The sequence below is a fragment of the Chiloscyllium plagiosum genome, chromosome 21 (assembly GCF_004010195.1).
Source record: "Chiloscyllium plagiosum isolate BGI_BamShark_2017 chromosome 21, ASM401019v2, whole genome shotgun sequence".
NCBI lineage: Eukaryota > Metazoa > Chordata > Chondrichthyes > Orectolobiformes > Hemiscylliidae > Chiloscyllium > Chiloscyllium plagiosum.
Genome location: NC_057730.1, coordinates 22,995,702 through 23,023,390, shown reverse-complemented (window position 1 = coordinate 23,023,390; position 27,689 = coordinate 22,995,702). Strand labels below are relative to the sequence as shown.

The 27,689-nt window shown below is 40.6% G+C and overlaps 1 protein-coding gene across 1 annotated transcript in view; it reads right to left on the bottom strand.

Moving 5' to 3' along the window:
• Positions 1 to 27,689, bottom strand: part of rab11fip3 (RAB11 family interacting protein 3 (class II)) — a 106,687-nt gene that overhangs the window by 52,619 nt on the left and 26,379 nt on the right. The window contains exon 2 of the mRNA XM_043711070.1: positions 16,594 to 16,687. Within this exon, the coding sequence (XP_043567005.1) occupies positions 16,594 to 16,687 (94 nt within the window). The remainder of the gene's footprint in view (positions 1 to 16,593; positions 16,688 to 27,689) is intronic.

The window sequence follows — 27,689 nt, the reverse complement described above, 5'->3', positions numbered from 1 at the left end:
TTTTGTGCAGTCCTTGCATGGGATTTTGTACACTACATTAGTTTTGCTCATGCTGGGTATTGGGTCCTTCGTTCTACCATACATCAAGAACATCTCTGAACTGACAGCCAGACTACTGCGACCACTAGGACTCATAACAGCACACAAACCAACAGCCACCCTCAGACAACAACTCACCAGAACGAAGGACCCGATACCCAGCATGAGCAAAACTAATGTAGTGTACAAAATTCATTATACTGACTGAAAAATGATTTTCAGTAGGATTCAACAAAATTTTAATTGTTACGTATTAATGAATTAATTATCCAGAACATGATTGTGATGATGGCAGATGGTATAAAAATTGATCAGGTGGTTCACAGAATAGGAGTGCACTGAAGATATTGACTAGTCTGGTGTGCACAGAAAAGTGACAAAAAGGAATTAAATTAGAAGTGAGAGGCTATACTTCTAGGGGCAGCAAACATCACAAGGCAACACAATAAATCGCAAAATACTAACATTGAGGATGCAACTTTAGAGAGTACAAATCTATAGGTCCCTGATAAATAAAATAAAATCAGATTGTAAAAGAAAGGTGCATTTTGTACATCGTGGCCATAGTTAGGGAGGTGATGTGATGCTTGGTCTGTATCGAACACTAGCAGCAGAAGTACGGGTCTGCAGCAGCCAAAAAGTTTGATGCAGCAAGCCAGTTTAAACCAAAAGAAAAACCAAGATTATCCTCTTTTAGCAGATGCTAAAAAGTTGCGACTTATCAAAGCAAGGAATGTGAAGGAGAATTTTTTTGGACCAGCGAGAACCAGCCCAACAGATTTTGTGAACAAAGACTATGGAACAATTTTCATCCCAATCCAGGATTTTATTTTCCTGTGTAAAAGGGAAATTTTAAAAAGTTGTTGAGTTTATCTAATTTACTTACTTGTAGCCAGAAGCTAAATACCTGTTATATTTTGAGATTCTAGTCAAATACAGAAATCCAGTCCTTGCTTTATAATAAACCTGATCTAAAAATCGTGTAATTTGAGTATTTAGCATGGGAGGGAGGGAAAAAAGGAAAGAAAAAAGAAAAAGAAGGAAGGAAAAAAGGAAAAGAAGGAAAAAAGGAAAAAGAAGGAAAAGAAAGGAAGACTACTAGGGAGCAGAGCCTAAGAGTAACACTTTTTGGAAGTATTTTAAAATAAAAGGGGGACTGCAAAGTACAGAGAACATTTTTAAACCTTTATGATAGAGTACTCAGCTACCTAGGAGCCAGGAGACTTAAGCACTGAAATAAAGGTACGCCTTTCAAATGAACACAAAATTTCTAGCTTCAGGCTGTGTCTGTTTAGGATCTACTATAAAAAGGGGAACATATAGAGTATATTACCGTAATAAAACAGGTCAGTCAATCATCGACTAACAAGATTGGGAAAATATTCAGTTGAATTTCCAAAAGGCCTTTGACAAGCTGCCACACAAGAGGCTGACTGCATAAGATAAGGATGCATGGTGTTAGGGGTAAAGTATTAGCGCGGATAGAGGATTGGTTGACTGACAGGAAGCAAAGAGCGGAGATAAATGAGTGCTATTCTGGCTGGCAATCAGTGACGAGAGGTGTGCCTCAGGGATCGGTGTTGGGACCACAATTATTTACAATGTATATACAGAGAAACCTCGATTACTGAATACCAACTATCCGAAAATCGGATCATCCAAAGGAGATCGAGATCCCGACAGAAACTTTACATCAAAGCAGAGTTTCCAACAGTGATCACGTCTTCTGTTTAGTGATTAAACAGGCAGAGTCTCCAAATGACGGACCTCCTGTAGCCTCTCTTCCTACACTTTTCCTGGAGTTCTACACAGGGGTGAACCCTAAAGCAACACCCCCCCCCGCCGATAGTCTCGCCAACAAAACGTGGAACCTGTCAAAACGTTGCAGTAAAAGGTTGTGTGCTTGCTTGCTATTTGGAGACTTACCCCACAAAGGGGTGTCCAGTCTGGCTGCCCCAGAGAGGGGGCAGAGGTGGATGGGGGCGGGCACACCGGGGGGTGTGTTGTGTTGGACAGTGGGGAATGGGTTCAGTGTTGGATGGGGGCAGGCAGGGGGCAGTGTTGGACGGGGCAGGGGCTCATGCGCTGTTGCAGTTTCCTCAACGGGGAGCAGACATAAAAAATTCCAAGCCCCAGAGGAAAGATATTTAAATCTATTAACCAAATAAAATCGATTATCCAAACGAAACAGTGACCGCCCATCTCGTTCGGATAATAGAGGTTCTCATGTAGATGATTTGGAGTTGGAGACCACATGTATGGTGTCAAAATTTGCGGATGACATCAAGATGAGTGGCAGAGCAAAACATGCAGAGGACTGTGTAACTTTACAGAGGAACATAGATCCATTGAGTGAGCGGGCAAAGGTCTGGCAGATGAAATACCATGTTAGTAAATACAAAGTCATACATTTTAGTAGGATTAACAGCAAAATAGATTATGACTTGAATGGTAAAAAGTTGCAGCATGCTGATTTGCAGAGGGACCTGGGTGCCCTTGGCCATGAATCGCAGAGGGTTGGTCTGCAGGTACAACAAGTAATTAGGAAGGCAATTGGAATTGTCTTTCATTGCTAAAGGGGTTAAGTTTAAAAGCAGAGAGGTAATGTTATAGCTGTACAAGGTGCTGGCAAGGCCACACCTGGGAGTACTGTGTGCAGATTTGGTCTCCCTATTCAAAAGAAGGATATAATAGTACTGGAGGGGGTGCAGATAAGGTTCACTAGGTTGATTCTAGAGTTGAGGGGGTTGTCTAATGAGGAGAGGCTGAGTAGATTGGGATTATATTCATTGGAATTCAGAAGAATGAGGAGTGGGAATCTTATAAAAACAAAATTATGAAGGGAATCGATAAAATAGAAATAGGATGTTTCCATTGGTGGATGAGACTAGGACAAGAGGGCATGGCCTCAAGGTTAGAGGAAGCAGGTTTAAAACTGAACAGAGAAGGAATTTCTTCACCTAGATGGTTGTAAATCTAGGAAATTCCTTGCTCAGGGAAATAGTTGATGCTACTTCAATAAATCACGTTTAAAAGCCAAGGTAGATACTTTTTTGAAAAATAAAAGGAATTAAGGGATTATGGTGGAAACGCAGGTAAATGCAGCAGAAAAGATTGGCCATGATCTTATTGAGTAATGGAGCAGGCTCGAAGGGCTGATCGCCTACTCCTGCTCCTACTTATATTCTTAACAGTCTGTGGAAGGGCTGCTTAGGGTTATGATTGTGCTAAGTTTGTTCGCAAAATAACTAACAAAAATTTGTTGCTAACTGATCAGCTCTCCTGCTAAGAGCAAATTGTTGGAGCTTCAGGCTGACAAATCTCTAGGTCCTGATACAGTTCATCCTAGGATCTTAAAAGGTGACTACCAAGATAGTTGACGTTTGGCTCTAGTGATTCAAGGAATGTTTTATTAGATTGGAGGACAAACTACTCTTTTATTCCAAAAAGGGATAGAGAAAGCAGAAGATTACAGGACAGTTAGCTTAACGTAATCATAAGTATGTTACAAGCTACAATATTATTAAAGAATTATCTTAAACTTAAAAGGGTCCCTGGTATAGTAAGGAATTGTGATTTCCCTTTCACAAAAGCAATTTCTGGAGGTCTTGAAGAAAAACGAGGTGTGATTAAAAAGGATCACTGGTGGGTGCACAATAGTAGGATTTCTAGAAAGCATTTGATTAGGTTTTAGAATCATAGAATATTTAGTGGGGTTAAAAAAAGGGGCCATTTGGCCCATCAAGTCCACCTAACAGCACATCTTTGGATAATCAAAACATTATGAAAAGTAGCATGGATAAAAATTTGGCTACTTAAGAAACAGTAGGCACTTAAATGGGTCATTTTCTCTGATTGGCAAGATGCGATGGGTAGTGTACCACAAGGATTAGTGGTGGGACCTTAACTGTTTACAATTTATAGAAATGACTCTGATAAAAAGGGACCCAATATATAGTTGCTAAAATTTGTGATCAAAAGATCACATTAAATTGTGATGAGAATACAAGGACACTACAAAGTGATGTAGAGAAGTTTAGCAAGTGGGTTAGGATCTTGTAAATGGATTACAGATGAATAAAGTCTCCATTTCAACATGGAAAAATGCAGTTATCTAGTTGGTGAGAGATTGCAGAGGTTTGAGTTGCAAAAGGCTAGAATGTCGATAAAGCAACTAACTAGGAAAGCTAACATATTAACATGCTCAGTTCTCATTGCAATATATATCAGAATGTATGCTTCAGTTATACAGGGCACTGATGAGACCACATCTTGTGTCATATATATAGCACTGTCAGATTTTTAAAAAATGAATGTAAATGCATTGCAAGTAGTTGAGAGAAGGCTTATAGATTGATGCTTGGAATGGGCAGGCTATTTTATGAGGAAGAGTTGGAAAAGCTGGACTTAACTATTGGAATTTAGAAGAGTAGTGGTATCCTTGTTGAAAGAAAGATTCACAATACACTGCAGTCCCCACATTGTGAACAGGTCCCAATCTTGAATCTGCTTGCAAGTCAGTTTGAACACAAGTTGGAACACAATGCAGGTCAATATAAATAGCTATTTAAAGTAAGAGGAAACATTTTTACATCGGATCTTGAAAATTGTTACTATACCCCTGTATGGGAGTGCGTTCATAAATGCTTCATAAGTTGGTGGCCCCCTGTAATAAGCTTATCAAGTCAAAAGAAAATTGAGGGCTTTATCAGAGTGGATGCTGACAAGACATTTCCCCAAACTGGGCAGGTTTCTAGAACTCAGGGGCAGGGTTTCAGACCAACAGGTCACCCATTTAAAGAATGAAGAGAAGGAAAAACTTCATTCAAGGGAATTCTCTATTTCAGAGAATTGCAGAAGCAAATCGCTGAATAACTACTTTGAATAGAATCATAGGGTTCTGAACTCCAGGGGAGTCAAGTTGTAGGAGATAAGCAGATTAAAAAAAAAAAATGGAGTGGAGGCCAAAAGATCAACCTTTGTATGAAAGGCACATCAAGTTTAAAGAGCCCATAATATCACACTCTTGTTTACATTTGATATACTTTTATGATGCTAGGAGTAGAAAGTATAAATTGAGGCAAATATAAATTCATCAGAACACAAAGTTGAGGAACTAGTAGACATCTTGAATAATGAACAGCAGTGGTCTTGATACAGACAACTTTGTAATTTAAAAAAAAAATCAGTTAATGCTCAGAGAAAGAAACCTCACCATTAAAGAAAGTCCTTGGGGCACAGAATACTTTGCCACTATTAGTGGTTGAGACAGGCATCATTGCAACTGCTAAGAAACCTAGAGACTCAAAAAAATCTTTAGTGTAATGATCTTTACTGAAAATGTTTTTTAGATCACCATCTATTTCAGGTTTTCCCCATACTATCCATTCCATTTCTCTCCAGATGCCATCTCCAATTCCATTCCTCTCATGCCATCCTAACTCACCACCATACCTCTAGCCAGTGTAACTCCATTAAGCTCTATTTACCTTCTGCTTTAATTACCCAAGGAAACTACTAAATTGAATCAAAACAAGATCTGGAAAATAATTCACCCATAAAAAGGATTTGAAACAGACTTCTGGAAACTGCTTGTGACTTATTCTCAAATTCCGAAATTGATCCATCTCCCAGTTGTCATCGATTAGCTTAAAAATTGCCAAAAAGTCTTTCCAACACCTCTCATTCCCTATTTGTGGGAACAATGGATTAGGTGTTTAAGAGATGACATCCTGTGGCTGTTAGAGGGAAGGGTGTGTGGAAAGTATTCCTGTTTACAGCAATGCTCAAAATAAAGCATCAGACAAGAGGAATTGATCTGCTTGTGGTAGCTGCAACTCATTGCAGCTATGCCTGGAACTGTAATGCAAATAAGAACTTAAATTTCTAATAGGATTATTTCAGAAAAAGGCACTTCACCATAAATTCATGCTAATAACTGGAGGAGATTGGTCCTAGCTTTTGCAAACTTCAAAATCACTAGTGAAGAAAACATTAGAGTGAAGATTGAATGTTTAGATTAGATTCGATTCCTCTACAGGGTGGAAACAGGCTCTTCGGCCCAACAAGTCCACACCGCATCCCCGAAGAGAAACCCACCCAGACCCATTCCCCTATCCTATATTTGCCCCTGACTAATGCACCTAATTAGTATGGCCAATTCACTCACACACTTTGGATTGTGGGAGGAAACCGGAGCACACCCACGCAGACACAGGGAGAATGTGCAAACTCCACACAGACAGGCGGGAATCAAACCCAGGATCCTGGTGCTGAGAGACAGCAGTGCTAACCACTGAGCCACTGTGCCACCCATCCATTTTACCCAAGCTAAAGCTTGAACACCTCTGCTAAGTCATTACTTCAGTGCAGTAAAAGATGGATCAGAGATTTATTCAAACCATTTGTTTCTATAGAATATTCCTTGCAGGCATTAAAGATCAATTGACCAAGTTGGGCACAGTGACCCCCTCCCGCTCTGCCCAATATTCTTCCCACAACCACTACTGCTGGAAAACAGACATTTAATTTCATTTTAGGAACATCACAAAAGTACAACTTCATTTCAAAGTACTTCACGTACGTTCGAAGATGTGATATGGTACAAGTTCTTCCTAATATTGTAGGTCAACACATTTGTTTTGCAGCAGCTTGTTCAACTGGAGACTCAATTCCACAAAATTATGAGGGGCATGGATGGGATAAATAGACAAAGTCTTTTCCTTGGGGTCAGGGAGTCCAGAACTAGAGGGCATAGGTTTAGGTTGAGAGGGGAAAGATAAGAGACCCAAGGGGTAACTTTTTCACGCAGAGGGTGGTACGTCTATGGAATATGCTGCCAGAGGATGTGGTGGAGGCTGGTACAATTGCAACATTTAAGAAGCATTTGGATGAATATATGAATAGGAAGGGTTTGGAGGGATATGGGCCGGGCACTGGCAGGTGGGACTAGATTGGGTTGGGATATCTGGTCGGCATGGACGGGTTGGACCGAAGGGTCTGTTTCTATGCTGTACATCTCTATGACTCGAAGTCAGAAAAATAATTATTTTAAGCACTTCTATAATCTCCACCCCATGGTATCCCTCTACATATTGGACCCTTGCAATTTAATTTTATATCCAGGATAACATGAGCATTTCTTTTAAAATGCTATCCACCCCAGGAGTACAGGTAGCATATCAATTGTTTAGAAGATTCTTGTACTATATACCAAAAGATCCGCACAAAAATCAATGGTTTCATACAGTATGTGCCAGTGGAAATATCAGGAGATCAAGATTAATGAAAAAGAGAAGTATGAAAGGGAAATCATGTTAATCTAGGTAAGCCTACATCATACTGTTAAGCATGTAAGATAACTCGCTGAGCTGGAAGATTGGTTTTTAGACATTTTAACTCAAGGTTATTACAATAATCCAGCTCTTCGTTGAGGCTTTCCCCATCTTGGTTAACGCCCTGGAACTACAAGCTGAAAAAAATTGAATACCTCTCTGGGGGCAATTTCAAGCCAGTCCACAGCTAAACAATTTGCTCAAACCTCTGCTCACCTCTTGATAGTAGAGACAAATCCAACATAGCAGCCCTGACAATACACAACATCCTTTAGAGTAATTCATGGGACGAATACACTGTCATACAATAGATAGACTAAAGTAGGCCTACATAATTTGGAGTTTAAACAATCAAATTGCACAATGGCAGTAGTACATACCATCCACAAGATGCATTGCAGTAACTTGCAAAGACTCCTTTGACAATGCGGTTCAAATCTATGACCACTTCCAACACTTATCACTTCCAATACTCTGGCAGCAGATGCACGAGGAAGACCAACTTGCAGGTAAAGTTACATATACAATCCTGGCTTAGACCTATTCTGCATTACATTACCGTACCAAAATCTTTGAACTAGGATTCAAAACAAATGTGCCAATTTGTCTTCAAAAGCTTGCCCCCACCCCCGCCCTCAACCAGAGTCCCAGAGAGCCACAGCATGTCAATTATATCCAAATTTTCTTGAAAAATGAGATGCAGATGAAGAGACTTTCCTAGTAAGTTAAATCGAAGAAAGTCATAAAAAAAACACAGGAGTCTAGAGACAGTATATTCCAGTTAGGGTGAAAAGCAAGGCTGGAAGGTGTAGGGATAACTGGAGAAATTGAGGTTTTGGTGGAGAAAAAGGAGGAAGCATGTGTCAGGTGTAGACAGGAGAGATTGAGTGAATCCTTAGAAGAGTATAAATGAAAAATAGCATAAGTGAATTTATACTATTCTATAAATACATTAACAAAAAAGATAACTAGCGGCAGAACAGGGCCCCTCTAAGACCAGCAAGTCAGCATTTGCGTGAAACCGCAAGAGACGGGGCAAAATACTAAACCAGTAAATTTTCCACTAGTGTTTACTGTGGAGGAAGACATGGAATATGGGGAAACAGATGGTGACATCTTGAAAAATGTCCTTATTTTAGAAGGGGTGGTGCTGGATGCCTTACAATGCATAAGACATCCTGAGGACCTGATCAGGTATATGCTAGAATTCTGAAAAGGTAGGGAAGTGATTGTTGGGCCTCTTGCTGAGATATTTGTACCATTGATAGCTACAGGTGAGGTACCAGAAGATTGGAGGTTAGCTAACAAAGTGCCACTATTTAAGAAAGGTGGTAAGGAAAAGCCAGCGAACTTTACAGCAGCGAGCCTGACATCGGTGGTGGGCAACGTGTTGGAGGGAATTCTGAGGAACAGGACGTACATGTATTTGGAAAGACAAGGACTGATTAGGGATAGTCAACATGGCTTTCTGCAAAGGAAATCATGCCTCATGACCTTGGAGTTTTTTGTAGTAGTGACAAAGAGGATTGATAAGGACAGAGCATTGGACGTGATCTATATAGACTTCAATAATGTGTTAGACAAGGTTCTTCATGGTGGACTGGTTAGCAAGGGTAGATCTCGTGGAATACAGGGAGAACCAACCATTTGGGTACAGAACTGGCTTGAAGGTAAAAGATAGAGGGTTGCATCTTGGTAAAGACTTATACACTGAATGCTAAGGCCCTAGGGAGTGTTGCTGTACAAAGACCTTGGAGTGCAGGTTCATAGTCACTTGAAAGTGGGGTTGCAGGTAGATAGGATAGTGAAGGCAGCATTTGGTATGCTTTCCTTTATTGGTCAGCGTATTGAGTATAGGAGTTGGAGGTCATGTGGCTGTACAGGACATTGGCCAAACCAATGTTGGAATATTGCATGCAGTTCTGATCTCCTTCCTATCAGAAAGACGTTGTGAAACTTGAAAGGGTTCAGAAAAGATTTACAAGAATGTTGCCAGGGTTGGAGGATTTGAGCTACAGGGAGAGGTTGAATAGGTTGGGGCTGTTTTCTCTGGAGCTTTGGAAGCTGAGGGGTGACCTTAGAGGTTTTTAAAATCATGAGTGGCTTGTTTAGGAGAAATAGACAAGGTCTTTCCCTTGGGGTGGGAGTCCAGAACTAGAGGGCATAGGTTTAAGGGGAAAGAGGAAAAAAAAATTAAAAGGGAAAAAGTCCACCAAGTGTATGGAATAAGTGGTGGAGGCTGGTAAAATTACAACATTTAAAAAGGCATCTGGATGCGTATTTGAATAGGAAGGGTTGAGAGAGATATGGGCCAATTGCTGGCAAATGGACTAGATTAGGTTAGGATATCTGGTCGGCATGGATGAGTTGGCCCAAAAAAGAAAAGGGCCTGCTTCAATGCTGTACATCTCTATAGCCTTAAGGAGTATCTTTAGATAAGATGGCACAAATACCAAAAAAAAAATCAAAAAATTCAACATATACACAGAAGGCAAATGTTCTGCATCATCTAATAAAGAGTTATGAGAATGCAAAAAAAGAGCCCTGAAACCAAAGCATAGTCAGAAAATGTATCCTCTTCTGAATGAAGAGCTTCTTGTCTCCTGACATCATTGAGCGTATTTTCAGGCAAGATTAATTGCAGTGGTTCAAGGAGGTAGTTTACCACACTGGAGGGCAAATCAGGATGGGAAACAAATGCTGGACTCATTAGCAATGCTCACAGCTTGGTAAAAAGACTGAAAGAAAACCAATAGATCTTATAAGTATTAAAAGCAGAGGGATATGAAAATAGGATGGGGAAAATGGAGTTCATGTACCAGTTCATTGAATTGTGGAAATGGGGGGAGGTCAATGCCATACTCCTAATTCATTCTCCTATGTGGAAAAGAGATTTGTGTTACATCCATTGTGACGTTGGGAGCACAGCTTCTCCAGTCTTCAAGTCTTACTCCCAGGCTCCAAGCCCTCCATCAACCAGCATATTGAGTCCACACTTGTCTTTTATTGGCAGCATATTAGCTTCACTCAACACTTTCTAACATCTGTGCAATGAAGTGAAATGATGGGTTTAAATGGAGTAATAAACAGGTACTAGGAATTACAAACTGTGGAATGTGAAAGAATAATGGAAGTGGGGATTCAAAACAGTAGATAAAAACCTCTTAGTCATAAATGAAAACTGAATTGGCAAAATTTATCATAATTTCTATCAGCAAGTGTCCTTGGATTTTGAGCAACTATTTTGTTAAGATTTGTGCAATATCCATCAGGTGAAAAACAATATAAAAAAAACATTCAGACTAATACAATATATGCAAGTTGAAAAGACTTGATGCTGTTACCTCTTGCACCTGACCTCTCCCTAAAGATATCTGGCAGTTCCACACGTACCACAATAGATTGAAATTTGTTTAGGCAGCTAGACTAACAATGTAACATATAGCTCTTGGCTATGCCAAACCATGAGTGCATGCAACAGCCTGAATGGCAACTATGTAAATCAGCCTCCCACAGTGCACACTACTTTGGATTTTCAAAAACAGATTAGTTTCTACACCCACAACAAAAGAGAAACTTACCTTTAAACCACATAACCTAACTTTGGTAGAGTAATAGCTTTTCATTTCATCACTTTGGTATTTCATTACCTCCGCCTTTCACAAATTGGCACCCGAATAAAAGTAATACAGAAAAGTAATACAAATCGAGCGATCAAGCATTCATTCCAGTAACAAAACAAGAGAAGAGAACAGGGGGAGGGGAAAAGCATACACAACAGAAGGAGGAAAATTACCCAATGACTAGGCTATTTTGTACTCAGTTTTCGGTGCAAAACGTGAAGACTGCAATTTGTCTGGCCTCATTTCTAGCAAACACCTAAAACTGTTCTGTATTATTGGCCAATTTTTTTTTGCCACTGTCCCCAATTTACTAGCTTTTGTTTTTAATCTCCCCTTGATAGGATATGGGGGAAGCACAACTGGACAAACTTCTACTTTGGTAATTACTATAATCAGATTTTCTTGTTATTCATATCCCTGTGAAATGTTGTTTGTGCTCTAACCCAATTAGTTTGCAATGAGTGTTTACCAGGTTATGTATAAACACTGCAGGGACACGCTCAGTTGTTAGGGCTGCAGTCCAAAATGTTGGTATGGCAACAATGAAGGAATCGTAATGATGGGGCACCTACAGATGGGTATACCCATTGCAGTAGTGTGTTATCACCAGAAATTGGAATGTTCACTGATACTAGTGTCAGAAGCAACTCAGCACAATATTTAAGAAGTCTTGCTCTAAATGTAATCCAGCAACACTGAAGGACCAGGGATATGTTTCCAAGTCAGGATGGTGAGCAGCTTGGATGGGAATTTGCAAGTGGTGAGGTTCCCAAGTATCTGCTGCCGTTGTCTGTCTCAGTGAAGAGGTTGTGGGTTTGGAAGATGCTAAGGATCTTTGGTGAATTGGTGCAGTGCATGTTGTAGATAGTACATACTGTCACTACTGGAGTGTCAGTGATGGAGGGAGTAGATTGTTTGAAGTCTCGGGTCTCAAACCGTGCACCAAGCCCATGGCCTAAAGAGCAGCTGCTGTCCTCAACCTCCTTTTCAGAAACCAGAACCATACGCAGATGACACCAAATCCCAGAAGTTATCACCAACACTGGTTTTGCAAAATCCTGCAAAATAGACTCGAAGGAGGCATACCAATGGGAGCATCCTCTCCCAAGTCAGTCTCCCCACTGTCAATGCACTGGTCATACAACCATCTGCTATAGGTAGGCCACAGGACATAGAATTCCTACATAAGTACTCCAATCCAAGCCCTACAATAGGAAGGCAAAGGAAACACTACAGGAGTACCATTAAAGCATCCTTGAACAAATGCAACATCCCCACCAACACATGGGAATCACTTGCTTCAGGACATTTCAGACCTGATGCACAGATCATGGCTAATCTGAATCCTCATGCTGACAGTACCTCCATGATCTACCTTAGTGAATCTTTAGGCTGCCTCCAAATGTCAGTACACATCTTCCCTTAGATAAAAAGGGAACAAGAAACTGTTCACAATATTCTAGATGTGGTCTAACTAGTGCCTTTAGCAAGATGGGGAATGGAATATATATTTTAAAAAAGGCTAAGAAAGAAAAGGCCAATAATCCATTTCTCTTACCTATTGAACTTTTGATGCTTTTTTGCGATTTATGTAAAGCACTCCAAAATCTCTGTATTGCAGTTTTCATTTAAATTATATTCAGCTTCTTGCCATGTTCTTAATATAACAAGTTGGTTCACAGGTGTAAATATGGACTACCCAAACTACCCAGAGCAAAGCTGATGTTTCTAGAAGAGCACCTCGATCCAAGAGATTCATGGAACATAAAAAAGCAAATCACCTTCTTTGGCGAAATTAACAAGACGTTAATAGCAGAGTACTAAACAAACAATGGACACTTTCGTGATTTCAAACCAGACACAGGAACAACACAATCTCTGCACACACAAGAGATTGAATGATTCAAATTATCCTTCAATTTGATTACAAAACAAAAAAGGTTCACAGATGAGCAAGATCAAAAGGTCAGCTAACAGCAAAGCTCAAATACAAAGATAGACAAAATTATTTAAACATTATTAATCCAGAACCAAAGAATACAATTAAAGCAGATAGACCGGTTTGGATTTACAGTTAATTTACAGAATGTCAAAATTAAGATGAATGGAAGGAAACGATTAAGCCAGTGAATTCAGTCATATAGTTTAAAAAAGGAGAAACAAACTTAACTGTACTACACCACACTCAGATCTGAACCAATAGCTATTTACATGCAGAAATGTCTCATTGTGACTTAATAAGTTTGCAGAGGACACTAAAAATAGTTGGTATCATGGACAGTGAGGAAGGTTGTCAGAAATTGCAACAGGACCTTGATCAGCTGGGTAAGTGGGCCAAGAAATGGCAAATGGAGTTCAATCTGAATAGGTGTGAGGATTTGACTTTCCAAAATGCAAGACAAGGTCAAAGTATCAAGGTGAATGGCAGGGAGTTAAGGAGTGTAGTGGAACAGAGGGACCTTGGAATTCAGGTACATGGTTCTCCGGAAGTCACAGGAAGACAGGGCAGTGAAGATTACTTTTAGCACATTGGCCTTCAGCAGTTGTAAAGGTGAGGCCACACGTGGAGTGTTGTGTTTGGTTTTGGTCATCTTGCAATTGGAAGAATGTTATTAAACTAGAAAGGGTGCAGAAGAAATGAGAAAGTTGCTCGGACTCAAGGATCTGAGTTACAGGGGGACAAGTCAAGAGTTTTTTCTCTACAATGTAGGAGACTGTTGGGGGTGGTGATCTCAAATTATAAAATCATGAGAGGCATACATAGGGCAAATACACACTGTCTTTTTCCCAAGAATCAAGGACTAGAGGGCATCAGTTTAAGGTTAGAGGGGAAAGAATAAAAAGGGAACCTGAGGGGCAACATTCTTTCCCCCCTCACACAGAGTGCAGTACGCATATGGAATAAGCTACCAGCAGAAGTGGTTGAGGCAGGTACATTAATGTTTAAAAAGTTATTTGGACAAACACATGGCTAGGAAAAGGATTAGAAGGATATGAGCTAAGTGCAGGGAAAAGGGGTTAGCATGGATGGACATTTTGGTTGGCATGCACGAGTTTGGGCCAAAGGGCTTGTCTCTGTGCTGTAGGAATCTATGACCACATGACTTCTTAAAAAAAAAAGTCAGAAGTTAAAATGGAGACAATGCTCTGCAAGGGGTGCTTGTTTCCAGAATTACTGGCACTCAAACCAAACAAGGTCACAGAAGATGGGAGACCCAAACAAAAATCCCATCTGGTAGCATCTTGGAGCTACAGCACCATTAGAAAAGCTACGATTTGTTAACAAATCTCATTACACCATTTGGACATTCATTCATGTTTTAACTAGATACCCTTTGGGATTACATTCACACTGTAAATATTCCAGAGGACAATGTTCAACATTTGTGGAAGAAAGGCATTATTTGTCATACAGATATCTTGATTTACAACTAGACAAAAAAAGTACGACCAAAGAATCAGAGTGCTCAAAAGCCTTACAATCCAAGAGAATACTTATGATTAAAACCAATCATAAGTTATTTGCAGCATTATCAAATACAAAAAAAAAAAAACTGGTCAGTAAAATGCACCTAGAATTCAACAAATCAGATTGAGGCTAATGCAACATGATCCAGTCACTGAATATGGACAATCAAACTGTGGTTGATAAGTTATTCTGAGCAGCACAGTGGTTAGCACTGTTGCCTCAGTGCCAGGGTTCAATTCCAGCCTCGGGAGACTGCCTGTGTTGCGTTTGCACATTCTCCCCATGTCTGCATGGGTTTACTCTGGGTAATCTGATTCTCCCCCACAATCCAAAAGATGTGCAGATTAGGTGAATTGGCCATGCTAAACTGCCCATAATGTTCAGAGACGTGTAGGTTGGGTGCATTAGTCAGGGAAAAACGTTAAGTATTAGGGTAGGGGAATGGGTCTGGTTTGTTGGGCCAAATATTCTGATTTCTCAATAAAGGTGATGACCCAGACAAGGGAGCATGAAATTAGGCAAAAAACAAATCTGGGTGAAACTCAGCAGGTCTGGCAGCAACTATGGGGAGAAAGTTTAACACTTAGAGTCTAGTGACTTAAGTTAGGCAAAAGTAGTTGAAGCTTGTAGTTCCCTAATCAAACATTGGCTTACAACCGTCAGAAAGCTGCAAATAGATAGACATAGATTGAGAAGGACGATGAGGAATACATGCATGTGCAGACCCACGTGTATTCTATCTTGAAAAAATGGCAAGAATTTCTATCTTGCAACAATACATTGAACATCTTTGATGACCACCTGGTCCACAAGAGGTTTGTTTGTTGGTCCAGGAAACTGCTGCAAAAAGTCCTCCAGAAGATTCAGTGATACCTAAATATTACCAAGTTTCAAGCCAGGGTACAACACTCCTGCATGGTTGGCAGGCATATCTGAAACAGTCATACACACTGATAAGAGTCTAGATTAGAGTGGTGCTGGAAAAGCACAGCAGGTCAGGCAGCATCCGAGGAGCTGGGAAAAAAAAAGACATTTCAGGCAAAAGCCCTTCATCAGGAATCCTGCCTGACCTGTTGTGCTTTTCCAGCACCACTCTAATCTAGACTCTGGTTTCCAGCATCTGCAGTCATTGTTTTTACCTATACATACTGATAATCATACTGGAGCAGTTCTTGCCTTTTCTCAGACTTGTTTGAATGTAAAAGAAATACAGGTCTTACTTAGCTGTAGATTACGACTCACCATTAAAACAACGCTTAAATAGGCTCAACTCCAAATTCTTTACAGCATCCCTAAAGATGCTCTTAACATACAAGTACGACAAACATTGTTGTCTGATAACAGATTTATTTTTGAGTTGTAGAGGTTATTTATAATCGAACTCCAAAACATACCTGGAGGGTGTAAAGTATGCTCAAACTAAGGCCTTTTTGGTTTTTTTTTTTTTAGGTAAAAAAACAAAAGGATGAAGGCTTTGATTGGCTTTAAGGAGCCAGGGACGTGTGCGCGTAACCGATAAACTGAATTGGGAAGACAGAGTGAGACGACAGACAGACAGACAGACGTACAGCAATTAAACAGACCGTATGGTCCAACTCATCCATGCCGACCAAATATCCTAACCTAAACTAGTCCTATTTGCCAGTACTTGGCCCATATCCCTCTAAACGTTTCCTATTCATATACCCATCCAGATGTCTTTGTAATTGTACCAGCCTCCACCACTAACTCAAGCAGTTCATTCCACATATGCACCACCCTCTGCGTGAAAAAAAAATTCCCTTAGATTTAAAAAAAAAGGACCTTTCTCCTGTCACTGTAAACCTAAGCACTCTAGTTCTGGACTCAACCCAGGGAAAAGACCTTTTCTATTTATCCTATCCATGCCCCTCATGATTTTAAGCAAACAGTTAGAACTTTAATTCAATTAAGGGAAACAAGTCATGGGTTTGTCAAATAATGCACATCAAAAACAGTTAAATTCTTATGCAGTATTTATGGTTAATTCACTATTAAACAGAATCCTTCCAGTTTATTTTTTGAAGTAAAGTAGTTATTCAGAATAAAACAAAGCCATATCATATAAACCAACTCAAAACAAGTAAACCTGCATATTACTTTGCCATACCTCCATTTTTAATAGCAGCAATTCCTCGACAGAAATCATCAAATGCAATGACCCCCAGACCAGCAGGATCGAGGTACTTGGTTAATTCCTTTGCCTGAAGGGACAAAAATGAAAAAAGTCCAATTTGTTAATCAAGGAGACGACCATGAAAAGACAGACAGCCTGTTCTGACAATAAAATCTTGATAGTTGGCAATTGCATGTGTACATAAAGTGCATTAAAAAAGTCACCTCTGCAATGCACAATGTGATTATACACAAGATACAACTTGAATTCACTGAACAATCAGAAACATATAGTACGGGGAGGCCATTTAAATCATGGTTGTGTTTAGTTTCATATCCCTGAATTATCCATGCACCTAGAAATTTATTGCACATGCATCTTCCATTGTCAGATCACCACTAACAATTGAAAAACCCGTGAGTACAACTTCTGACAGGGTTATTAAAATAAAAATTTCATCCAAGTGGTTAGAGATTTTTGCTTTCCTCAGCTACAAGTACAAAGGCATTGGTCAGGATTCCCTGGATAGTAAAGTGATCTCTTCACACTATGTGTCTTATGAATCAATTCACAGCTCAACGTTTCGTAGCCAAAATAATTCATGCAGTAAACTCACTACATAATTGACATAATATGGATGTGTATTTAATCAATTTGCCCAAAGAATATTTATTGACTGCATGGTGATTCTGTGATTAGCACTGCTTCCTCACATTGTCAGGGATCCTACATTCCAATCTAACTTCAGGCAATCGTCTGTGTGCAGTTTGCACATCTTCCCAGTGTCTGTGCGGGTTTCTAGTTGCTCTGGTTTCCTCCCATATCCTGACATGTGGAGGTCAGGCAGACTGGCTATGGGAAATGCAGAGTTACAGTGATAGAGTCTGGGTGGGATGCTCTTTGGAGGGATGGTATGAACTTGTTGGACCAAATGGCTGCTTTCACACTACAGGGATCCTATGATCTATTCGGAGGACAAGTAAAATCTGTGCCCTAGGAGGGCATAGACATACACCAGATGAATACAAACTCAGAAAATTTCAGAGGCAGGAGAAGGTAAGTCAGACATTCCCAAACTTGACCTATTGAGCAGAAACCCAAAGCTTTTACCCTCAGGAGAGAACTTATACAGCATCTTGCAACTGAGAGGCATACCTTTATTAATAAAGACAATCAATACTTTGTTTCATTGTCAAATGGAAAGGTCGCAACTGAATATACATTTTCTATATCACAGTTGCAATACCTCTCCTGAATGTGCTAGATGAAAAAAATATGCAAAAAAACTTCCACTTTGCAGCTAAGTCTTGAACTCCAAAAGAGCCTACAATTCAACAGTAATGACATCGACACTAAAACAGGGCACAATCAACCATATACCCAAAATAAACAGTAAGCATTCTTCGCAGAGCATGCTGGACTCAATAGCCTAAATTAATGCAGCATTCCATTACATCCCACTGGCCGGAATGACTATAGTCTTGGAATGCTGCATATAATTCTGGTCACCCTGCTATAGGAAAGATGTTGTGAAACTTGAAAGGGTTCAGAAAAGATTTACAAGGATGGTGCCAGGGTTGGAGGATTTGAACTTTAGGGAGAGGCTGAACAGGCTGGGGCTGTTTTCCTTGGAGCTTTGGGGGCTGAGGAGTGACCTTAGGAGGTTTATAAAATCATCAGGGGCATGGATAGGGTGAATCGCCAAGGTCTTTTTCTCATGGTAGGGGAGTCCAAAACTAGAGGGCATAGGTTAAAAAGGTGAGAGGGGAAAGATAAAAGGGTCCTAAGGGGCAATGTTTTCACACACAGGGTGGAACGTGTATGGAATGAGCTGCCAGAGGAAGCAGTGGAGGCTGGTACAATTAAAACATTTAAAAGACTTCTGAATAGGTATATGAGTAAGAAGGGTTTAGAAGGAGTTTCATGTAGAAAGGTGTGAAGTGTTCCACTTTGGAACGAGTAACAGGAATACAGAGTACTGGGCGATTGCTAAGATTCTTGGCAATGCAGATGAGCAAAGATCTATGTCCACTATCCAAAATAATACACCATTTGGAACCTCAAACCATTTTCCATCCCTGCTCAAGTTGCTACATTATTGCTGATAGATGATCTGCGAGTTCTTATCCAAGCTAGATAAATGAGCAACATACTAAACACTTGCGCAGAGAGAAGAGGCGTGTGTTGTTATCTGGGCCATGCTGCCACACAACTTAGCTACTGCTTATGAATCAAGCAAGGTCAATGATTGATAAAGATTGAAAGGCAAAACAAGTACAAAACTTAACCAGAATGGAAAAAACACAATGTAAATGCAGGTTCATGAAACTAGCATGGCTGTGTAAGGGAAAATATTGTTTAATTAACTGAATTCCCATCTCTGGAAGCCTGAATTTAAATCATTCACTTATGATGACATCCAGTTTTGTAACTCAAGAACTCTCACTTCCAGCAGCTGAAAACAACATCAGCAGTTACCAGATGGCAAAACATGCTTCATTTTATAATCAGAATACCTAGTGTGGCCCAACAAGTTCACACGCAACCCTCCGAAGAATAACCCACATAGACCCATTCCCCTATCTTATTACTCTATACTTACCCCTGACTAACGCACCTAACCTACACATCCCTCAACACTATGGGCAATTTAGCATGGCCAATTCACCTAACCTGGAAAAACGGAGGACTGCAGATATTGGAGATCAGTGGTGGGTCGACAGCGTGATGCCCTTCATCAGGAATGAAGAGCTTACGCCCGAAATGTCGATTCCACTGCTCCTCAGATGCTGCCTGACCTGCTGTGCTTTTCCAGCACCACACTCTTGAACCCAATTCACCTAACTTGCACATCTTTGGATTGTTGGAGGAAACCTGTGCACCTGGAGGATACCCACGCAGACATTAGGAGAATGCGCAAACTCCACACAGAGTCACCAGAGGCTGGAATTGAACCTTGGTCGTAGTGCTGTGAGGCAGTAATGCTAACCACAGAGCCATTTCACCACCTTCAACTTTTAGAAGACTTGAGCCACCCACATTAGTTTCCACAAACGGACAGGATCTTCTTTCAAATCTATTTTCCCTCTACTGCTGCTGCGCTTCAAAACATTCTACAGTATAGAATCTGGACGAGTGTGACAAGCATTAGTCTTGATTGATGGATTGAGCCTGCTGGAGGATGTGTTCCAGTCCCTCCACAAATACACCCAATCACTGCCATGCCTTCAAAACCCTAAAAATGTGCCTTTAAAATCATCTCCGCTAGAATTTCAGTATCCTGGTGATCTAGAATAGACCAGCCCATGTCTACACAGAAGATTTTATATGCAGTCTGGTCCTCATCAAGCTGCACCAGTCAGACTGATGTACGGCATGGAAACAGACCCTTCGGTCCAACTCGTCCATGCCGACCAGATATCCCAACCCAATCTCGTCCCACCTATCAGCACCTGGCCCATAGCCCTCCAAACCCTCCCTATTTATAAATGCATCCAAATCCTCTTAAATATTGCAATTGTACCAGCCTCCACCACTTCCTCTGGCAGCTCATTCCATACACGTACCACCCTCTGTGTGAAAATGTTGCCCCCTCGGTCTCTTTTATATCTTTCCCCTCTCACCCTAAACCTATGCCCTCTAGTTCTAGATTCCCCACCCCAGGGAAAAGACTTTGCCTATTTACCCAATCCATGTCCCTCAATTTTGTAAACCTCTATATAGGTCACCCCTCAGCCTCCGACGCTCCAGGGAAAATAGCCCCAACCTATTCAACCTCTCCCTGTAGCTCAAATCCTCAAACTCTGCCAACATCCTAGGAAATCTTTTTGGAACCCTTTCAAGTTTCACAACATTGCTCTGATAGGAAGGAGACCAAAATTTATGCGATATTCCAACAGTGGAATAGTGGCCAGTATACTCTGAGAATTCACTCGATTTATCCTGTCTATACCCGACATATGTTTCCTTCTTTTTGTTAATCAAACCCTCAATTTCTCTAGTCATCCAGCATTCCCTACACCTACTAGCCCTTCCTTTCACCCTAATAGGAATATATTGTTTTTGGACTCTCATCATCTCATTTCTGACAGCTCCCCATTTTCTATTACTTGCGAACTCCTGCCCCAATCAGCTTTTGAAAGCTCTTGCCTCATACCATCAAAATTGGCCTTCCTCCAGTTTAGAACTCCAACTTTTAGATCTGGTCTATCCTTTTCCATCACAATTTTAAAACTAATAGAATTCTGGTCACTGGCCCCAAAGTGCTCCCCCACTGACACCTCATTCCCCAAGAGTAGGTAAAGTCTTGCACTTTTAGTAGGTACATCCACAAATCCAGAGAACTGATTTTGAAAGTAGTTTTCTTTTTCAAATCCCTGATATTTTCTACCTCCACAACATCCAGCCTGTTATCTATGTAGTCCTCCCAGCTCTCTAACTACTGGCCCATTTTGCACTTGCTGCTGCTCATCTTCTTCAGGTAGACTGGCAGGGCAGGCAGCTCATTATTTTCTCCCCCAATAATCATCTAGGGTTTGGTCTCAGCCATCACTGGGGTGCAGTCAGGGTATCAACAAGAGGCAGAGCAGCTGGTTCCCAGGGGTCAGTGACTCCTACCTTGGGGCTCGTCTATCCCTAACCCTCACACTCCAAGTTCTCAACAGAAAAGAGTGGAGCTGATCAGAGATTCTAACTCTTAGCTAAGCCCCACATGGTAGCAATCAGCTCATGCCAATCATCTTGATGGGATTTACCACACTCCCCAGAATTTAGACCACTGATGTTATTTTACCATTTTGAATTCATTTCCCAGTAATTGCACCCCCCCCCCGAATGGAAGCGTTGAATGTGTTTCCGAATTGGATTGCAAGGACCAGTATAACAGAACGGTTTCTTGACTAAACTTTGAGTTAGTGATACTTGGCACTGTTATTTTTGATCATTACCTAAGATCACAAATAGGAGGTTGTTGGAGAAATGTTGGAAAATACTTAGATTTTTAAACTAGTGCAGACTATGGACCACAGGGACTTTTTTCTGTGCAGTAAATCTCTGACTCATTGGTTTTACGAAGGTTACTATCTCTGGTTTCTTTAAGAGTAAAGAAGTAGCAAACATGTAAAAAACTTGCTACATTTCTACATTAGTCCTTTCTGCACACAAGACACACAGTTACTATCCAGCACAATAAAAGCGAATTAATACCTCAAATTCACAAAGCAGACACTACTGACCTTTCAAAATTGAACCAATTGCTCAGTCAACATCAGGAAGGGAGGAAATTCTCTCAACACTGATGCACACTAACCTCTAGGTCATGTGCTTCCACTCTGAATGGATTTATTCCAGTTTCATTACTTGCTGCATCAAGTGCTTCGTTGAAGCTGTGACTTAGACAAGGGGCAACTTCCAAAATATCAATTGTTGATTTCAGATTTCAGATATGCCAATAAAGGACTAGATGTACTGCCTCATTAAAGCTAATTTGGTTAGAATCCACAAGTTTTCTGCTGCAGAAATATTCAAACAGCTGTTTGAATTTTTAAAAACCTGCATTTGAGTTAAATATTTGTTTTCCCAAGAGTAAAAGATGAAGATGGAATTAGAATCACAGATTCCCTACAGTGCTGGAAGAGGTCATTCAACCCATCAAGTCTGCACTGACCCTCTGAACAGCATGTTACCCAGACCCTGCCCCACCTATCCTCAGAATTCTGCATTTACCTTGGCCAATCTACGAAACCCGCACATCATTGGACTGCAGAAAGAAACCAGAATACTCAGCGGAAACCCATGAAGACAGGGAGAATGTGCAAACTTCACTGTGACAAAATATCACTGAAGGCTGGAATGGAACCTGGGTCCCTGGCACAGTGCTCACCATGGAACCATTGTGCTGCACTGGGGTGGTTAAGTACAACTTTATGGGAAAACTCACCCAAACTAAATGTCAAGCATTTCAATAGCATAGATACAGTGGACATGTTGAGGTATTTAAGCGAATGTAAAGCTGGATATCATGTGTACCTCGGAAGCAACGGTCCCAATCTCTGAATATGGTTGCCAAAAACAAAAGGGAAGCATGAGTAAGAGGGAGTCAAGGGCTGATCTTAGAAGGTCTATTGAAGTAATGGTGTGGGATGCACATGTAAGGCAACAAGAAAATGTTGACATTTCTCCCCGATGACAGAGGTCAAAAAGTTGAAAAACAGAGCTAAGGTGTAAGTCTCAATTTTGATTATAAGTTTTGAATGCTTTAGGAGCGGTGGAAAATAAAGTGCGGTGATGGGAAGCAATGTGTTTTAAGTGAAGACTGGATAGATTGAGAATGGGTTACCTTTCAAACAAAAGCAAAAACAACTTGAATAAAGAGAAGCACTCAATTTCACTTCTCATGAAAGTGGACTAGTTACTAAATTAATGGGAATGGAATGGAAGGTGCAGAAGGTAGGTCCTGTAAGCAAGGTGATCTTGTGTAGTAAGTTATGGTAGTATAGCTTAAGGAAAAAAGGTGATAGAAAGTTGGAGCCAGTTAGGCATAATCTAATCTAACTTCAACAAGCTCCATGTAAAGATGGAGAAAGGGCAAAGTGGCAAGTGACAACAGTTTTATAAAATGAATAATTTGGAGTACAGAAAGGAGTCTACAGTTATTATCTTCCCTCCAGGATGATTGCAAACTAATTATAGCAGAGAAGAGGGTGCCTACTAAAACCAGGAGAAAGTGAGGTCTGCAGATGCTGGAGATCAAAGTTGAAAACTTTATTGCTGGAACAGCACAGCAGGTCAGGCAGCATCCAGGGAACAGGAGATTCGCCCGAAACGTCGAATCTCCTGTTCCCTGGATGCTGCCTGACCTGCTGTGCTGTTCCAGCAATAAAGTTTCAACTGCCTACTAAAACCAAACTAGCTAAGCAAGACTAAATTAATTAATTATTAAAGAAAAAAAAAAAGTTGTGATCCAGAAGCAATTTTGCTCCTTGGACTTCCAATGAAAACATGGTAGGAGAATGAAGCAACTGGATAGAGTTAAAGATTTCCAGAGATAAGGCTGAACTGATTGGGCAAACTGACAACTGCAGAAGTGTCATGGAAGGTAAAAAGGGCCAAAACAGTGTGAAACCATTTAAGTGGAGCTGTAAATAGAACAGGACAGTTTTTCCTGATTCACTCACTCTTGGGCGATTGGGGGAGAGAGGGGGTCAGGAAAGCAAATGGTTACAATTTTACTATTGAAGCGGTGGAAAGGGGAAGCGTCAGTCATAACAATTGCAGGTGAAATTTCTTTGGGTGCAAAAAAGGTAGTAGAAAAAAAAACACCAGGAGAATTGTGAATTTAGGTTAGAGTGATGTAAAGGAATCTAAGGCGAAGACCAAAATCAGGTAAGAAATGAAGATGCTAATTTCATAGACAGGACACAAGATCTCAGGTGAGCTGAGGGCAAATGGGGTCTTCTTGGTGACAAAGTGAGGGAGCAAAGAGCATTTGCTTGCAGTATTTGAAAGCTCTTCAAAACATTTCTGGAAATCTAAGTTGATGATCCATCTCGGCCTGTACCAGTGATCCTCAGCATTACAGATACCAGCCTTCAGCCAATTTGATTTGCTCCACATGATGTCAAGAAATGGTTGGAGACACTGGATACTGCAAAAGGCTACAGGTTCTGATAACATTCTGGTAATAGTACTGAAGACTTGTATGTCAGAACCTGCCACTCCTAGCCAAGCTGTTCTAGTACAGTTATCATGCTGGCATCTACCCAATGTGAAAAAAATGCCCAGTTGTGCCCTGTACACAGAAAAAAGGACTAACCCAACCTAAGCATATTATTGCCCTATCAGTCTACTGTCAATCAATCATCAGTAAAATGAGGTCATCAACAGTACCTACTCAGCAATAACTTGCTGTGACACCCAGTTTGGGTTCTGCCAGGGCCACTCAATTCCTGGGAGAAAAAGGTGAGCACTGCAGATGCTGGAGATCAGAGTAGGGTGTGGGGTGCTGAAAAGCACAGCAGGTCAGGCAGCATCCGGGAGCAGGAAGATCAACATGGACACAAAAAAAAAGCTTAATTCCAGTGATGGGACTGTGACAGCCCTTGACGTCAAGGCTACTTTCAACCAACTGTGGCATCATGGAGCCCTAACAATGGATATCAGGGGTCAAACTCTCCAGTGCTTACAGTCATACCTGACACAAGAGATAATAGTGGTTTTTGGAGGTCAGTTATCAGTGCTCCAAAACATCTCTGCAGTATTTCCTCAGGCCCAACCATCTTCAATTGGTTCAACGATCTTCCCTCCATCACAAGATCAGAAGTGGGGATGTTTGCTGAAGGTGCTGAACATTATGTCGTCATTCATGACTCCACGGATACTGAAGCAGTCCAAGTTCAAATGCAAAAAGATCTGAACAATATCCAGGCTTGAGCTGACAAATGGCAAGTAACATTTATGTCACACAAATGCCAGGTTATGACTATCACCAGTAAGAGACAGACTGACAAACCACCACCCCTTGGTATTCAATGGCATTACCATCACTGAAGCCCACCCACACCCCCCCATCAAGCATCCTAGGGGTTATCATTGACCAGAACTCAATGGATTCACCAAAAAGAGTGGCAACAAAAGGTCAGAGACTAGGAATACTGCCGTGAGTAACACACCACCTGATCCAAAGCCTGTCCACCATTTACAATACACAAGTCAGGAGTGTGATGGAATACTTCCCATATTCCTTGATGAGTGCAGCCCCAACAACACTTAAGCAGCTTGGCACCAACCAAGTCAAAACAGCCAGCTTGATTACCACATCCATAAGTATCTACTCTCTCGACCACCGATGCTCAGTAGCAGCAGGATGTACAAGGTGCACTGCAGAAATTTACCAAAAGGATTCTTAGATAGCACCTTCCAAACCCATCACCTGGAAGGAGGAGGGCAGTAGATATATGGGAACACCACCAACTTTAAGTTACTCTCCAAGCCACTCACCATACTCACTTGGAAATATATCATTGTTCCTTCACTGTCACTGGGCCAAAAATCTTGGAATTCCCTCCCTAAATAGTAAGTAGTTCTACCTACAGCACATGGGACTGAAGCAATTCCAGAATGCAGCTCCCCACCACCTTAAAGGTCAACTAGGAATGGGCAATAAGTGCTGGCCCTGCCAGCAATACCAAGTCCTATGAATGAAAAAACAACCAAGGGGGTTTGAGAATGGGAAGGAGACACAGCACATACACAAGACAGCAGGGATCAGGTTTGAAAGTTATAGGTCAGTTTCAAGACAGTTAAATCAATCAAGTTCACCCAAAACAATGGCTATGCAAATCACATTCTCCAAGTATTCCTTTATCACCAATTCTGAAGTACCAAAAGAAGAATTGTTAAATTTGGCAGATATGCAAATAAAAAAATACACAGAAGCCACACGATAAACAGGTAAGCAAATTAGAGATAAGAAATAAAGGAACAAATTGAAATAAACTCAAATAATGTTTACTCCTGCCCGGTTTTTCCTTTTACTAACCATTCCTCAATCCATGCTGAAACATCAGCCCCAGCCCCATGCATTCTGTTGCATAATAATTTTATATGGCACCTTATTTGATTAAATATCAAAATAAATAAAAGCAGATTAATCCTAAAGAGGAGATTGAATTACAGCATAATTTTACTATAAGCAGAGAAAAGATCTATGAAGTAGTGATAAAGAAGAATAGGCCTCCAACCCAAAAAAGAAAAAAAAAACATACTCCTAACTTCTCAATGACGAACCAGAATGGCTATTTCCAACAGGGATGATGTACTCTTTGACCACCCTTCCTTTACAACAATTGGACAAACGTTCTTTCTAGGCTTAGATCAAGATTTCAGCCAACTAATCTTTGGGTTGCTAATTGCTTACGGTCCAATCCGAATAATACTGTTCAACATTCCACACTAAAATAAAAAAAAAGGCACTCAAATATCCAAAGTTTATTGACAGAAGATATGACAATAGTTTTAGTACAACCTTTGGGCATCATTACACTAAGTTTAGAAAACAAACTGGGTTTCTTGAAGAGGTGTGCAATAGGACATGGTCCTGCAGAATCCACAACAAAGAAAAACCGGGTTATGCAATTTATGCACACAACAAGACAACATTCAGATTTTGACTAATAACTGAGAAGTAATTTGTGTCATATAAATGGTCAGGCAAAAATGACCCGTTCCCAACAGAAGATAATTGAACCATCTCCCCTTGAAATTCAATGACAAAATTATATTTTGGCCTCTAATATGAAACAGGCTTGTTATTTTGACACCAAATGGATTAGTTCCTAGATGCCCTCAAATGAAGAGGTTCCTACAATGGCTAGGCTCTCCAATGTAGCTCAGCAATATAGAGAAATTTGCTGGTTTAGCAACTTGTTTATTTGGAATCAAAATACTGATGGTTAAACAGAGGCCTTCATGTTTTCAAAATAGGTTTGTTCTTAAAAATTGATTAAAAGAAATAGGCAAGATCAGTAATCATATATCTTATGCTTTTCATATCAAAAGGAGCAATCACATCAAAACAAAGTTTAAATAATTAAACATCCAAAGATGTGCAGGTCAGGTGAACTGGCCAAGCTAAATTGCCCATAGTGTTAGGGGCATTAGTCGGTGGGGAATGGGTCTGGGTGGGTTACTCTTTGAAGGGTCAGTGTGGACTTGTTGGGCCTAAGGACCTGTTCCCATACTGTAAGAAATCTAATCTAAGCATCTTGCCAAACTAAAAAAAAACAATTAAAAAAAAGAGATGTAGAACGTTAGGGCATGCTGTACCCTTCCCCAGAACTTGATACTTCTATTATAATATCGGTTGCAATCATGGTCTTCAGTATATGGAGTGTGGACCCACATTTTAAATGATTCCAAATACCATGCAGCATGCTCCCAATCCTGATGGCGTCTTTGGCAGAATAAGCGGGCACTTGTCACTTACAACTCTGGAATGATCCTTCTAGATTTAAAAAAAAGGGACGAGAACTTTTTTTAAAAAACGTGTAGGCCATTCAGCCCAGAGAGTTCATTCCACCATTCAAATAAGG